Below are 13,836 nucleotides of genomic sequence, written 5' to 3' on the forward strand. Positions count from 1 at the left end.
GAGAGGGAAAAATGAAACAAGATGAAAGCAGAGAGGAAGACGGATCATAAGAGACTCTTACTCTCAGGAAACAAACAGAGGGTTGCTGGAGGGGTGGCTGGTGACGGGCACTGGGGAGGGCATGTGCTATGGTGAGTGCTGTGAATTGTGTAAGACTGATGATTCACAGACCTGTACCTCTGAAACAAATAATACATTATATGTTAACTAAAGAAATACCTCAGTCTCATGGAAGGTAGACTCCCCCCACACCCACAGGACAGAACGGCTCTGCAGTGCCCTCTCAGTTCACAGGTACCTGGGAACACAAAGGCTCGGCCCCTGGCTCTAAGAGATCCTAGTCAGCCTCAATGGCTCTCTACCACAGACGCGGCTGCTCTTGCTCTTAACTCAAACAAAAGCCAAAGTGAGATCTCTACTTGGATCTAGTAATCCAGAAAATGCCACAAACTCTCACTCTGTCAGAGAACACGAAGTGGCATTTTCCAGTGCGCCCTCAAAGACAAAGTCTGGCATCTCCAGAGAGCTGAGAGACTGGCCCCTCTGTGCCACCTTCCCCCTACAAGTCCTCGGGGAAGGAGCGCAGCTGACTTATGCAGCCCCCTCCCAGGTGGCCAGGCCCCCTCTGGCCTTCTCTCTGCGTCTGCCCCAGCGGGAAGCCCCTCTGTGTACTTCACGGCACGGCTACAAAGAGAGCAGAAGCCAGGACAGCGGGTTCCTTGGGAAGTACGGTTTCAGCCTAGACCAACCAGGCTGCTGACGACGATTCTGTGGGCTGCTATTAGTTTTGAAACGTTTCTTAAAGTTTACTTTTAAATAATTTGGGTGTCTGCCCAAAAAGAAAAAAAGAAGTTCCAAAACACAAGTTTCCACTTCGTTGGATGCTGCGGCTTCTGGGATCAGCGTCAGTGGGTCAGAAAAAAACAAGCCCGTCCCTCTCGGTGGGTGCCCAGCGCAGGCCTGGCTGTTCCTGGCATGAGCTCGCCTGAGGGGAAAGGGCTCCCCACCCACCCCATCCCCACTGGAGGCCTTCAGACCCGAGAGCCTTCCTGCTGCCACTGGCTGACCACAGCTGCATGCCCACAGCTGGAATCCATTCCCTGTTACTTTGGGAACGAGGACGTATGTGCCCAGGAAAGAACCAAGCACTGGCTCCATGCAGCGGCTGCTCTAGGAAACTCAGGGCCTTGCAAGAGGAAGCAGGTGCTTCCCAAGAGCCCGGCTGCCTCGAGGCCAGTCCCAACGCGGCAGGGGGGGAAGGGTCCCGATTTGGGCTTCTCCCAGCATTTGAGGACTGGGGCTGGAAGGAGGGAGGGAGCCTCACGGATCACCTAGTTCAGGTTCACTGTGGAGCAGAGAGCCCATCTGCTGGAAGCAGGAAGGGCTCAGTCTTTCCTCTGACAGGCTCCTTCCCTTCCTTCCCATGCCCTCCGGCACCTCAGGCCCAGTGCAGTCACCAGACCACACCCTGGAGCAGGGGCGCTGCCGTCCCTGTCAGCAGCCTCTCCCGGCTCTGGCGGCTCCCTCCACTATCGGGCTAGAAAACAAGCTAATGTATCCCTTCCCTGCTGAAAACCCTGGGTCTGGAACCCATTCTTTGCCCACCCCGAGCCGCAGCGCCGGCTGTCCGTGTCTCCATCTGGACGAAGCTGCATGGCTCATGGCCCCAGCCCTCCCCGCCACGATCTCTGCTGCCTGAGAGCCGGGGGCACCTGCCCTTCAGCCTTCAGGACTAACTCAGTGCCAGTCCCCACTGCCTCCCCCAGTGCTTAGTGCGGCCCTTGGTTCCAGCACCCGCACACTCTGGGGCAAGTACCTCTTCGCCGGCCTCTTCATTCAGAGCCTGACTTCAAGCACGGTTAGCTTCGTTCACCTAGGAGGCCTGGGATGTCTATACTGTTTGCTCCAAGCACGGTGAAAGGCTAGCTAAGACTCCAGGGTAGTGGCTGTTAGCAGCCGCCTGCAGTATTCCTGACCCTCTGCCCTCTACTCTCGGGGGCTGTCCCCACCTGCAAGCCCTCGGGGCCACCTTGCTTTGCTTTAAAAAATTTTTTTTTTCCCATTTTTCCTACTTGCACTATTCTCTTATTATCTTATTGGAGCACTTTATGACCTCGTAATTTGTCTCAGCCTCATCCTTTCTGATACAAAATTAAGAACAAAATTAAAGGTCCGCTGCTCCAGTGTGACATGTGGATGTCGGCTCCCTAGGAAAAACCTGGTGGTGGATTTCTATTTTTTTTTTTTAAGATTTTATTTATTTGACAGACAGAGATCACAAGTAGGCAGAGAGGCAGAGAGAGAGGGAGAGAGAGGGAGAGAGAGAGAGAGAGAGAAGCAGGCTCCCTGCTGAGCAGAGAGCACAAGACTCTGAGACCATGACCTGAGCTGAAGGCAGAGGCTTTAACCCACTGAGCCACCCAGGCGCCCCCTGGCGGTTGATTTCTAACAAAAACCTCTGAACTCTGCCTGCTCTCCTCTGGTAGGCCCGTAAACTCAAAGAGTGAGCCTTACCTTTCAACCTCCCAGTCGCGCTCTTCAGAAACACACCCCCGTCCCGCACAAGCTTCTTCCGCTTCAGATCCTCCTTGGCAAACATCTGGCCGCTCTTCATCCGCATGATCGACTTGCTGTCTGTCTTCGTATAAATCTCATTGAGACGCACTTTCTTTTCGTAACTTGCCACTTTGCTGTCCACGGCTCCGATCACGTCCTTCACCAGGCTCACCGACTGAGCCAGATCTTCCTGCTCCACGTCATTGTCTTGGAAGGAAGGAACAGTCCTGTTTTAATCGATCCTCTCTGACAAGGAGGGGGAAACCTACTTCCTCGCTCCACACCACCATTTTCCCTCCGGGGACAGGCTGGTAGCGTGTCAGATAGAGCGGGACCAACATAGCAAAGGTCACATGCCAATCCCTGTCATAAAGTTAATTCTAAATAAAGAGAGATGTTTTCACTGACAGACACAACACGCCATTCCACGCCACGTCCTGAAGCAGGAGGACCCGACGATTTCAGAGAGGGAGAGGAGCAACAGTTTTTTAAACTTCTGTCTTTGTTTTACTTCACTTTCAATGGAACTGCCTAAGAGCAGTGTTCGCTGGGAGAGAGAAACCTGTCATCTGGGGACAAAGCATTTCAAATTTTCACTTCAGAAAAGTGAAGGTTTTTAAGGTTTTTAAGGCAAAACACAGGCTCTCTCATAGACCTGTGAGAGCCTGAGGGAGCTCTTCCCTGGGGCCTCTTGCGCTGCCAGACAGACGGAACCAGCCCGCAGGCGGACACGACCAGGTGAGGAGGGAGGCTCACCTTTGGTACACTGTAGTATTCTCTGGAATAAAACTGGGTATTTGGTGATCCGCTGGGTCACCAGCAATATGCACTCCGGGATGCCCAGCCTCCTCACCACGGCGCTGCTCATCTTCTTCTGCAAAGGACAGAACAGATCATCAGGAGCTACGCGAGGGCCGCTCTGTCCCTGTCCCTGCCCGCGCCAGTGCCCCGGACCGCGCGGTACGGAGTTCCAGGGTTCCCACCCGTACCTTCACGAACGCCTGGAACCGCTTATCCTTGGTATAAATGTCTTTAAAGTAGTTCACAGACTGGTTGTGCTGCCCACAAAACTTGCCATACGTCTTCTTTAAGCGCTCTGCGTTCTCCCCTGAAAACTGTGGAGGAAAGAGAACAGAAGTTAAGTCGGAGCTCAGGGGGCTCAACTTTTACCAACATTTTGTATGCGGTTTCCAGTCTATTTGTAAAACCCAAGCATGCTTCCCCAAGAACTCCCCCCAAAGATTAAAATGGCACAGCAGCTTTGGGAAATTGTCTGGAAGTTCTCCAGAAAGCTATACAGTCACTGTGGGACCGGCAGTTCCGCTCCAAGCCACAGAACTTACTACACACGAACGCCTGGATATGAGAGTTCACGGCTACCATATTCCCAAGTGCCCCCAAGTGGAAAGAGACCAAATGTCCCTCCAAGGATAAATATGATGTGGTAGACATACAGGGTGGACCATTATTCAGCTGCGAGAAGGAGTGGAAGATGGATCCAGGTCACAATACTGATGAGCCTTGAAAGCATTATCCTACATGAAACAAGCCTACTGCCAGGTCCATATGTTGTTTTACCCCATTTACACAGTAAGTCCAGACTGGACGAGCCCACAGGGACAGCGAGATCGGTGGACGCCTCGGCAGAGGCAGACAGGGGTCGGGTGATGAAGATTCTCTGAACTAAGTGTGATGACGGCCGCCTAACTCCGCGGACACGGTGGAAACCATGGAGCGGGACGTTCTTTTCTGAGCTGTAGGCTTTCAACGGGGCATTATATGGCATATGAATTTACTTCATTAAACATGTTCTATATATTTTAAAAAACAACCACCCAGAAATACCTATGTACTGTGCACTTAAGTCATGCAAAATGTGTTCTAACTTCCATTTGTCGTAAGCACGGTGATAAGACAGGGAGGCTCACTAGAAGTTTTCTTGTGAGACAGACTTACAGACTTCACCTGGATAAGTTAGGAAGGTATCAGAAACGGCTATTACTGAGGGATCTGCTCACCTCATCCATCTCAGGCCGGCAGTGCTAACAATTCTGCGTGGCCTTTCATCATTCCTAAAACATGTGCGATCCCAATGGCCCGCCTAAAGAAACGCTCATTTTGGGGCAAACGAGTGAGTTTCTGCATGGGGTCTATGTGATGCGTGCCCAGTGCATCGATTTCCCCTGTCCTGAAAACCTCTGAAGGCCACACAAACTGACCCTTATCAGAAGAACTCGAGGAAAGGTTCAGGGTGGCAGTTTCTCTCTCTCCCCTTCACCACGGGGAGGCTGCGGCAGAGATTTCAGGTGCTCTGCTCCCTTCACGAAGCAAGTGCTCTAACGATTCTAGAACTCCCACAGAGAACCAACAAATGGATGCCATGGGGGCTAAGACAGGAGTCCTACCATCAGAGATCTTACTAGAGGATGGACACTAGTACAGAGAGCCACGGACAGCAGCAGTTAAGGTTAGATGAGGCACCTGTGCAGGTCCGAAGGCAGAGAGAGAGACATGGAAAATGCTGGGAGGGGATGTTTGTGGAGGAAAGGGCCTCACTTGCAGAGCTGAGCGCTTCCACTTTGAGGTCCTATTTGTGGCAGACAGCTGCCTTCCGGCGTGGGCTGCACTGTGCGTGCATTTACCTCCTGCCACGCCTGTGTTCCCTTGGGAGCACGGGGACCTGAGGCACAGTTCCATGCTGTGTCTGCCTTTGCGGTACAGATGCCCAGTAAATACGTGAGAAAGGAATGAATGAATGCACCAGTGAATTAATGAGGTGAGGGGCATGGGCAGAAGAACATAAGGGAAGGACAACTCTTCCAGTTCTCAGGCAAATGTTCCAGCAATGAAGCCTCTGCTTCTCCAGCCCAGACCTGCTGGGGATGGAGAGCTGGTGGCCGGCGTGCTGGGCCGTGAAGGTTAAACCAGCAACACTTTTTGCAAAATAACTTCTGGCCCAGCTGTTTCTGAGTAGGGCTGAAACCTTGATGAAAATATCAGCAAGATCTACTTTATGAATTATTTTACAGATACTTTCTTATTCAATTTTCTATGCTCAGCTGGTTTTGAGATAAAGGAGTTCCTTTTGATTTGAGGCACAGGGGACGCGAGGTTCCAACAGAGAGCTTTTGATTTTTTTTTTCTTTTAAAGATTTTATTTATTTATTTGACAGAGAGAAATCACAAGTAGTTGGAGAGGCAGGCAGAGAGAGAGAGAGGAGGAAGCAGGCTCCCTGCTGAGCAGAGAGCCCCATGCGGGACTCGATCCCAGGACCCTGAGATCATGACCTGAGCCGAAGGCAGCGGCTTAACCCACTGAGCCACCCAGGAGCCCCAAGCTTTTGATTTCTTAAACTACCCTGTCTCAAGTGATGGTCTGGATGCTGAGAAAGGAAAATGGACTTTCACTGAGTGTCTTCCCCATTTGCTAGATATTTTGCGTATACATTCCTTTTAACTTTAAAAAAGGACACCTGACGCTCAGATTCAGCAACCTAAGCTTACATAGATAACGAAGAGCAGAGCCAGGACGTCAGTGAGTGGCTGCTGAAGTGCAAAGCTTCACTTTTTACCCTATTTTGTGGGGAAGAGCCTTCCCGCTGCTCACCTGATTCACCAGCACATCTCCCATCCTCCTGATGAGAAAGTTCTTCTCGCTTTTATCCACCAGAGACTCCTTCTTCCGCTCCAGGATCCTCTGGAAGAACTGGCTATGGATACTGATCAGCTCGTCCAAGCAGGGGAACAGCTTCTCCACCGTCTGCTGCTCGAAGAGCAGCTCCGTCATCATCCCGCGGCTGTACACATCGCTCATGATCTTCAGCGTCCGGATGTGGTGCAACTCGGTCTGCATCAGCTCTGAAGGACGACAGAGCTCAAAGGTCAGCAACGTTCCTTTAGAGGATTCTCCTTCAAAGGTCATCCGTGGCCACTGAGAGCTCACTTTGGTTTAAACAGCCACTTTGTGTGTTTAGAGCACAATTTAGACTTAAAAACCGGGTCAAAAGCGGTCTCTCCCCTCAAGTGTTTTCATCTTATTCCTCTACTTCGTGTGACCTGACCGTGTTTTCTGACAGCGTACTGGACTCCATCACTCTTAAATGGTGGTTTCCCAAGTGGTCTTCATTGGATTTGGAGCCTTTCGTAATTTACTGTGTCCCGTTTCCTAGAAATGACTCGCGCTTGGTTTCCCGTGCAGCTGAGGAAGCAAACTGAACAGCCACAAGAGATCTCTTTCCAGGGCGACCGTGTAAGTAAGCACTCACAGTCAATAAAATGTTCAACGAAATTGAAGGAAACAATTTTAAAGAGGAAAGGACAGAAATCAGATCGTGTCCCTAGACCTCAAAGTTTTTAAAGAAAATCTCTGACATGCTACATACTTGAAAATTGGCTTTCCATGGTCTAGCGATTCCCCTGATAAAAACTGCTGCACAATGCAAACCAAGTATTAGCAGGGCAAATGGAGAGAGAGTCTTACCATAAATCACTTCTTGCCGTTTGACCACATCTTTCTTTTGCTGTTTCAGAAACTTGCTATCCACAATGCGACTCCAGGACTCGGCTTCTAGTTGCTTGGATTCCATCTCAAAGTCCCCCATTAGCTGTCCTTCATTCATGTCTGTACCTACTCCTCAAAACACCAGAAGATCAGGATCAAAATCTGGGGTCTGTGAGCTCTCAAAAGCCTACCCCGGGCTCTCCTCGGGTGATAATGTTGTAAGACACACACAGAGAGCATTAACATAGAACGTTCACAGAACGCATAGTCTAGTACCAGAAAGAATTATTTCCTGTTTGGGAGTGACACAGTCCACATACATGGCTCTGAGTAAGAGATCACATAGTCAAATGTGACTGAGATTCAGGATTCCCATGTGAATAAGGAATTGAAAAGGACCTGGTAACTTTACTAGTCGAAGAGAGTAGGTTTACGACCTGCCCAGAGAGCTATGGCTGACCGTGTGCCAAAAGTCTAGGGCCAGAAAAAGTGTGTGTACTACAGAGTGACCACATCAAAGTCCATGACAGACAACTATCTAACAACTGGGTAAGTCTGATACCATTCATTATAAAGCGTTTGATGACTCATAGACAGGTTAGAGAACCTTCACAGGAGAAAGCAAAAGGCAGGTACTATTACTCCATTAACACTTATATTCAGGGATAAGACACAGGCCATAATTTCCGCTTACCCTCATCAGTTAGCGACTCTGTTGACTCATTGACCTTGCTGATTTTATTGAGTGAGTCTGTTGAATGAGACAGGAACTTCCAGGTGTTTGATATGTTCTCGTCATTACCAACTCTGGAGACAAAAAGAAGCACCTACTGTCAAATACATATTGATAAACCATGGTCTGCTTTCTCAAATGAGTACCTGAAAAACTAAAATGACAGCTGCCTGTAAGCACCAAGTGATGGAAGACAAATGACTTGAGTCAGGTACTCAGCAGCATGCAACATAAACCATTAATGAAGGTCAGAGACATCTAACATCACTGCAAACTTGAACTTCTTGAGCCTTCAATTATTTTTTTTAATGATAGGTAACAAGAGAATCTTATTCCCTTAAACTCTACACACATTATATAAGAAAATTCTCCATTTGAAACTCACTGTGTGACCACTAACTTTAACTCCTTATTCTCTAAATAATTGTAGACCAAGCACTTCTAATAAACTGTACTCCCTGGGACTTTCTCAAACCCCAACCTACCCGTTAGCACAGGAGGCCCCCAGGGAACGTTTCTGATAGGACACAAAAGCAAGCCAGAGTCATTTAACACTTTATTATTTTACTTAAAGACTAGCTTTTTTTTTTTTTTTAAAGATTTTATTTATTTATTAGAGAGAGAGAGATCACAAGTAGGCAGAGAAGCAGGCAAAGAGAGAGGGGGAAGAAGGCTCCCTGTTGAGCAGAGAATCTGATGTGGGGCTCGATCCCAGGACCCTGGAGATCATGACCTGAGCCGAAGGCAAAGGCTTTAATTAACTCAAAAGACTATTTTTATTACTTATTTATTTATCTAAAAGATTTTATTTATTTATTTGACAGATAGAGATCACAAGTAGGCAGAGAGGCGGGCAGAGAGAGAGGAGGCGGCAGGCTCCCTGCTGAGCAGAGAACCCCATGCGGGGCTCGATCCCAGGACCCTGAGATCATGACCTGAGCCGAAGGCAGAGGCTTTAACCCACTGAGCCACCTAGGCACCTCCAAAGAGTATTTTTAAAGTCATAATGCAAACACATTTTGACACTGTAACAACTCTGAAAGGAAGGCTTTTGTTTTGTTTTAATAAATATTTTATTTATTTGACAGAAATCACAAGTAGGCAGAGAGGCAGGCAGAGAGAGAGAGGGAAGCAGGCTCCTTGCTGAGCAGAGAGTCTGATGCGGGACTCGATCCCAGGACCCTGGAATCATGACCTGAGCCAAAGGCAGAGGCTTTAATACACTGAGCCACCCAGGCACCCCTAAAGGAAGGCTTTTGAATAATGACAGTACAAAGACAAAGCAAAATACCTGAAACATTTTTTTTTTTTTTAACAAGAAAACACTAGCCAGCACAGAGGTTAGGATGTACAGACAAAAGATTTGCATCCTTCAGTTAAGAATTTTGCTCCAGCCTAGGTTACGACAGATAGAAAAAATGTTTTGAGTCCTACATTGGCAATGAGTTCTTTGCTTGATGGGAAATCAGGAGTCTTATTACCCCAAACAGCCAGCAACATCATAATCAGCCCTGTGTTAGCCATGTGACGCTGAGGCCTGGACAGTCAGGGGCCAGAGCAACTTTTGCAGAGACCACAAAAGGACCTCAGTGCAAATGAATGAGTGGGGACCTAAGAGTCGTAACTGGCCCCATCATTCACTGCTGTGGAATGGACTCAAGGATCAAGATGCAACCCCAGGGGGCGCCTGGGTGGCTCAGTGGTTAAGCCGCTGCCTTCGGCTCAGGTCATGATCTCAGGGTCCTGGGATTGAGTCCCGCATCGGGCTCTCTGCTCAGCAGGGAGCCTGCTTCCTCCTCTCTCTCTCTCTCTGCCTGCCTCTCTGCCTACTTGTGATTTCTCTCTGTCAAATAAATGAAAAAAAAAAAAAAAAAAAGATGCAACCCCAGGAAAGAGATGTATAAAGAGCAGCAGAAACACTAGGTTCATCTGATCAACAGAGAAGTGTGATATCTGAAAAGGTAAGTAGTTACAAACAAAAATCAGAAATAAGTCATTCTACCCACCCCATTTTCACATTTTGATCTAAAACCACCTCTTTACAACTCCGGTTCCTTAAAAGCGAAGCTGACCGTGCACAAAGCACAGGACAACGTGGCTGACGGCATGTTTAAAGGGGTCCCCGCTTAAAATGGTGGGCACAACAGTGCATCAAAGCGCACTCCCCATTCTCCATGTCAGTAACACGGGGGTGTGCGCGTCGTTATGTTACATAATTTTTCCCTAGAAGAATCTTTCCATCAAATAATACAGTTATGAAGCTCTTGTCACCCAGATGTCAACTGTGCGATCTTAAAACCTCCACTTACCCAGCAATGTTCTGTATGGAGACACTTTTGGAGAGGGACACACTCTGCTGGGACCGTCTGTTGGCAAACATGGGAATGGCAGCGGCTTCATCTGCCAGGAGGACTGCAGACCGAGGCCGCTCCTTGGGCTGTGAGGCTGTAAAGGTAAGAGAGGACACCGCCTGAACCACGCGTCCGAGCTTATGAGTAGGGACTCATCTAACAAATGCCAAAGAGAACAAATTTCTTTAAAACAGCTTTGTCCTGGGAGTGTAAATGACAAAAACTCTACAGAAGACCATCTGGCAGTGTCTGTTGAAACTACAAATGCCTACATATCCTTTGATCCAGTAATTCCTCTTTAGAATAGGTTTATTCTACCTTTTTTTCTTTTTTAATGGAATCTCTGCTCCCAACATGGGGCTTGAACTCACAACCCCGAGATCAAGAGTCCCACGCTCCACCGACCGAGCTAGTCAGGTGCCCTGGATATGTTGATTCTGTAAGACATACTCGTAATGCTTAAAAGGACACATGTCCAAAGTCATTCAATGCAATGTTGTTGCTTAAAGTAAAATATAAGCCATGACACAAATGAGTAGCAAAAGAAGATGAATTAACAAATTATGGTACACCATAGACTGACATATGATGTAGCTTTAAAAAAATGAGTACCCTCTCCAAGAACTGACACAGGATCTCCAAGATAATACTGTAAGGGGAGCGGGGGAGGGGGGGAATCAAGGCCCAGAACAAAGTTGCACAACAGACTCTCATGTTTAAAAAAAAAAGAGCCAAATTTGTATTTGCCTTACTTTCATAAAGAAACTTGAAGATACATATAAAAACTAAGAAGAGTGGTTAGCTGTGGGATGGCACGGAGATTAGGCAATGTAGATAAAGAATCATGGGTAATAGTATATTTATTTATTTATTTACTTTTTAAAAGGATTTTATTTGACAGAGATCACAAGTAGGCAGATAGGCAGGCAGAGAGAGAGAGACAGAGAGAGAGAGGAGGAAGCAAGGCCCCTGCTGAGCAGAGAGTCCCACATCCTCTCTCTCTCTGCTTGCCTCTCTGCCTACTTGTGATCTCCCTCTGCCAAATAAATAAATATAATCTTTAAAAAAAAAGAAACTCGAGGTGAGAGAGCCCAGCATTCTGTGCGAGCGCCTATCCAGCCACGGGGGAGGTGCTTGTGAGATACGCAGACCCCAGCCCTTCTCGTTACGCTCGAGTGAGCATCCTGGCATTTGGCTAACAAATTACTTTTCCCTGGTAACTGAGCTCGTGCCCCAGACTCGAGCTGCATGATCTTTCTACCCCCACCAGTGTCAGGAGCTGCAAGAAATAAGACTGGGACGGCTGCTGTGACATTCACGGTCTTGCGGGAGGTTTCTGACTTCATAAAAAATTAACAAAACCATTAATTTCCAATTCAAATTCGACTTAGAGGAAGGTGAGACAATAAAACATCAGACACACACTACGTGACCGTATGACCAGACCCTTCTGGCAGGAAGCACCCGAGAAGCAGGAGATGGGGGTTTGCTCCAACAGGGAGTGAGCGCGACGGCAGGAAGGGAACGTGCTGAAGTGTCCAAGGGCCTGGGGCATCCTCGGTGTTTTAGGAGGGGGTCAGAGAGCAGATACACTCTGACGGAGGAGGAGACGCTGGCTCTCGGAGAATGGTGTGGATGTGGGTAGGTCGGAAGGCAAACAGGACACCGAGATGAGGAGAAGTGTATGAAGGAAGGCGGAGAGTCCAAGAGCACAAGTAGAAGAACAAAGGGAAAAAAGAAAAGAGGATGGATATAAAGAATCCGTAGAAAAGGCTGGAGAATCAGAATGAAGTCATGCTACGCAGAACCCTAAAAGTGATAAAGAACAACTGTTTGGGTTTTTTTTCCCTTAAATTAAAAAAAAATTTTTTTTTTAAGTAACCTCCACACCCAGTGTGGGGCCTGAACTCACAATCCTGAGATCAGGAGTCGCACGGACTCAGCAAGCTAGTGTCCCAAGAACTTTATTTTTTAATTTTTTTTTTAAAGATTTATTTATTTATTTGACAGAGAGAGATCACAAGTAGGCAGAGAGGCAGGCAGAGAGAGAGGAGGAAGCAGGCTCCCTGCTGAGCAGAGAGCCCAATGCGGGACTCGATCCCAGGACCCTGGGATCATGACCTGAGCCAAAGGCAGAGGCTTTAACCCACTGAGCCACCCAGGCGCCCCCCAAGAACTTTATTTTTAAAGGACGGAGTAACGGCGAAAATAACAGCTTTCCCTTGTTTGAAGCCAACCCCTACTCCAGTCAGGGAAGTGACGTAATATTTCCGAGCCTCAGTTTCCCTGTGTGGGAATGATAGTAGTAGCCAAAGCTAACACTTTGGAGGCCTACTAGGAGGCCTACTATTAGGTTCTGGACGGGTGTGATCTTATTTAAAGCTGACAACCACCCACTGAACTGTTTTCATCTGTTCACAGAGGACGGATGTAGTAAATGCCCAAGGTCACACGGCTACTGACCGGCAGGGCTGGGACTCAAACCCACACGACTTGAATCCACAATCTGCATACTGCGTCAGGGGGTGTGAAACAGGAGTGAGAATACTTGTGGGGGTCAGAGGTAGCATACATCACCTAACATACAATAGGTATTTAAAACAAAAAAGAAAGATGCTAGTTCTGAAGCAAGGGATAATGTCCAAGAAAAAATGTTTACGGCAGAGTAGACTGGTAGAAGGTAGTGGAATGGGTTGGATCACTGCTTACAGTGGGTGTCGGTCTGGCAAAACCTCTCTTATAGTAATCTACGGGCAAAGAGTGAGCATCAGATGCTCACTTAACCCACCTAGAGGGAATTCGCACGCATCTGGAAGAACTCAGAGCAAGTCCGTGCGGAGCAGTGGTCCTCAAGCTTGAGTGTGCATCACACTCACCCAGAGGATCTGTTCGAGCACAGATCACTAGGCTCCACCTCTGGGACTTCTGACTTAGTAGGTGTTAGTAGGGCCTAAGAATGTGCACGTCTTAAGAATCCAGGAACTACACTTTGAGAAACACTGCCTTAGGGGGGAATCCCATATGGGTTCCTGGAGAGCCAATTAAGATGATACCCAGTACTGCGTTATTTGTGGTGGCAGCTGGAAATGACTTAGATATCCATCTTCAGGGGAACTGATAATTAAATTATGGAACAGCTCATACATAAGAACGTGCACAGATCTTAAAAAGACAGATTGAGAAAAAAGAACGAAGAAGTGTCAGTCTTACCTACTACAAATGTGACACAAAACAGTGAAGGTAATTCCAGACACAAACATCTGAGCAAAGACAGAGCAGATCACAAGGATATATGTTAAATAACGATACGGAGGGAAAGGAAGGAGGCTGGGGATGGGGAATGAGAAAGGGAGAACATTAAGTAAAACCGAAGTAGAGCTTTGCACACACTGGCTGGAGACAGTACTACGTGAATGACTGAATTCTGTGAACCGCTTAAAGTCCTTGGGGAGAAAGAACTATTTACTTAACTTCACAGCTTATAAACTAAATTGTAAAAAAAATTTTTAAAAAAGATTTATTTGACAGAGATCACAAGTAGGCAGAGAGGCAGGCAGAGAGAGAGGGGGAAGCAGGCTCCCCGCTGAGCAAAGAACCCGATGTGGGGCTCGATCCCAGGACTCTGGGATCATGACCCAAGACAAAGGCAGAGGCTTTAACCCACTGAGCCACCCAGGTGCCCCTAAAAAAATTAA

General features: G+C 47.8%; 1 protein-coding gene across 8 annotated transcripts in view; it reads right to left on the reverse strand.

Moving 5' to 3' along the window:
* The window catches only part of AKAP13 (A-kinase anchoring protein 13), a 322,148-nt gene that overhangs the window by 18,418 nt on the left and 289,894 nt on the right, over positions 1-13,836 (reverse strand). For 5 of the 8 annotated variants that reach the window (XM_059371619.1, XM_059371618.1, XM_059371616.1 and 2 more), the window contains 7 exons: positions 10,100-10,235; positions 7,752-7,864; positions 7,037-7,189; positions 6,164-6,414; positions 3,546-3,671; positions 3,313-3,430; positions 2,515-2,763 (listed from right to left, as the gene is read on the reverse strand). In XM_059371619.1, coding sequence (XP_059227602.1) covers positions 2,515-2,763; positions 3,313-3,430; positions 3,546-3,671; positions 6,164-6,414; positions 7,037-7,189; positions 7,752-7,864; positions 10,100-10,235 — 1,146 coding nt within the window. The remainder of the gene's footprint in view (positions 1-2,514; positions 2,764-3,312; positions 3,431-3,545; positions 3,672-6,163; positions 6,415-7,036; positions 7,190-7,751; positions 7,865-10,099; positions 10,236-13,836) is intronic. The other 3 variants (XM_059371621.1, XM_059371617.1, XM_059371615.1) reach the window with 2 other exon arrangements.

This window comes from Mustela nigripes, chromosome 13, assembly GCF_022355385.1.
Source record: "Mustela nigripes isolate SB6536 chromosome 13, MUSNIG.SB6536, whole genome shotgun sequence".
NCBI classification, from domain to species: domain Eukaryota; kingdom Metazoa; phylum Chordata; class Mammalia; order Carnivora; family Mustelidae; genus Mustela; species Mustela nigripes.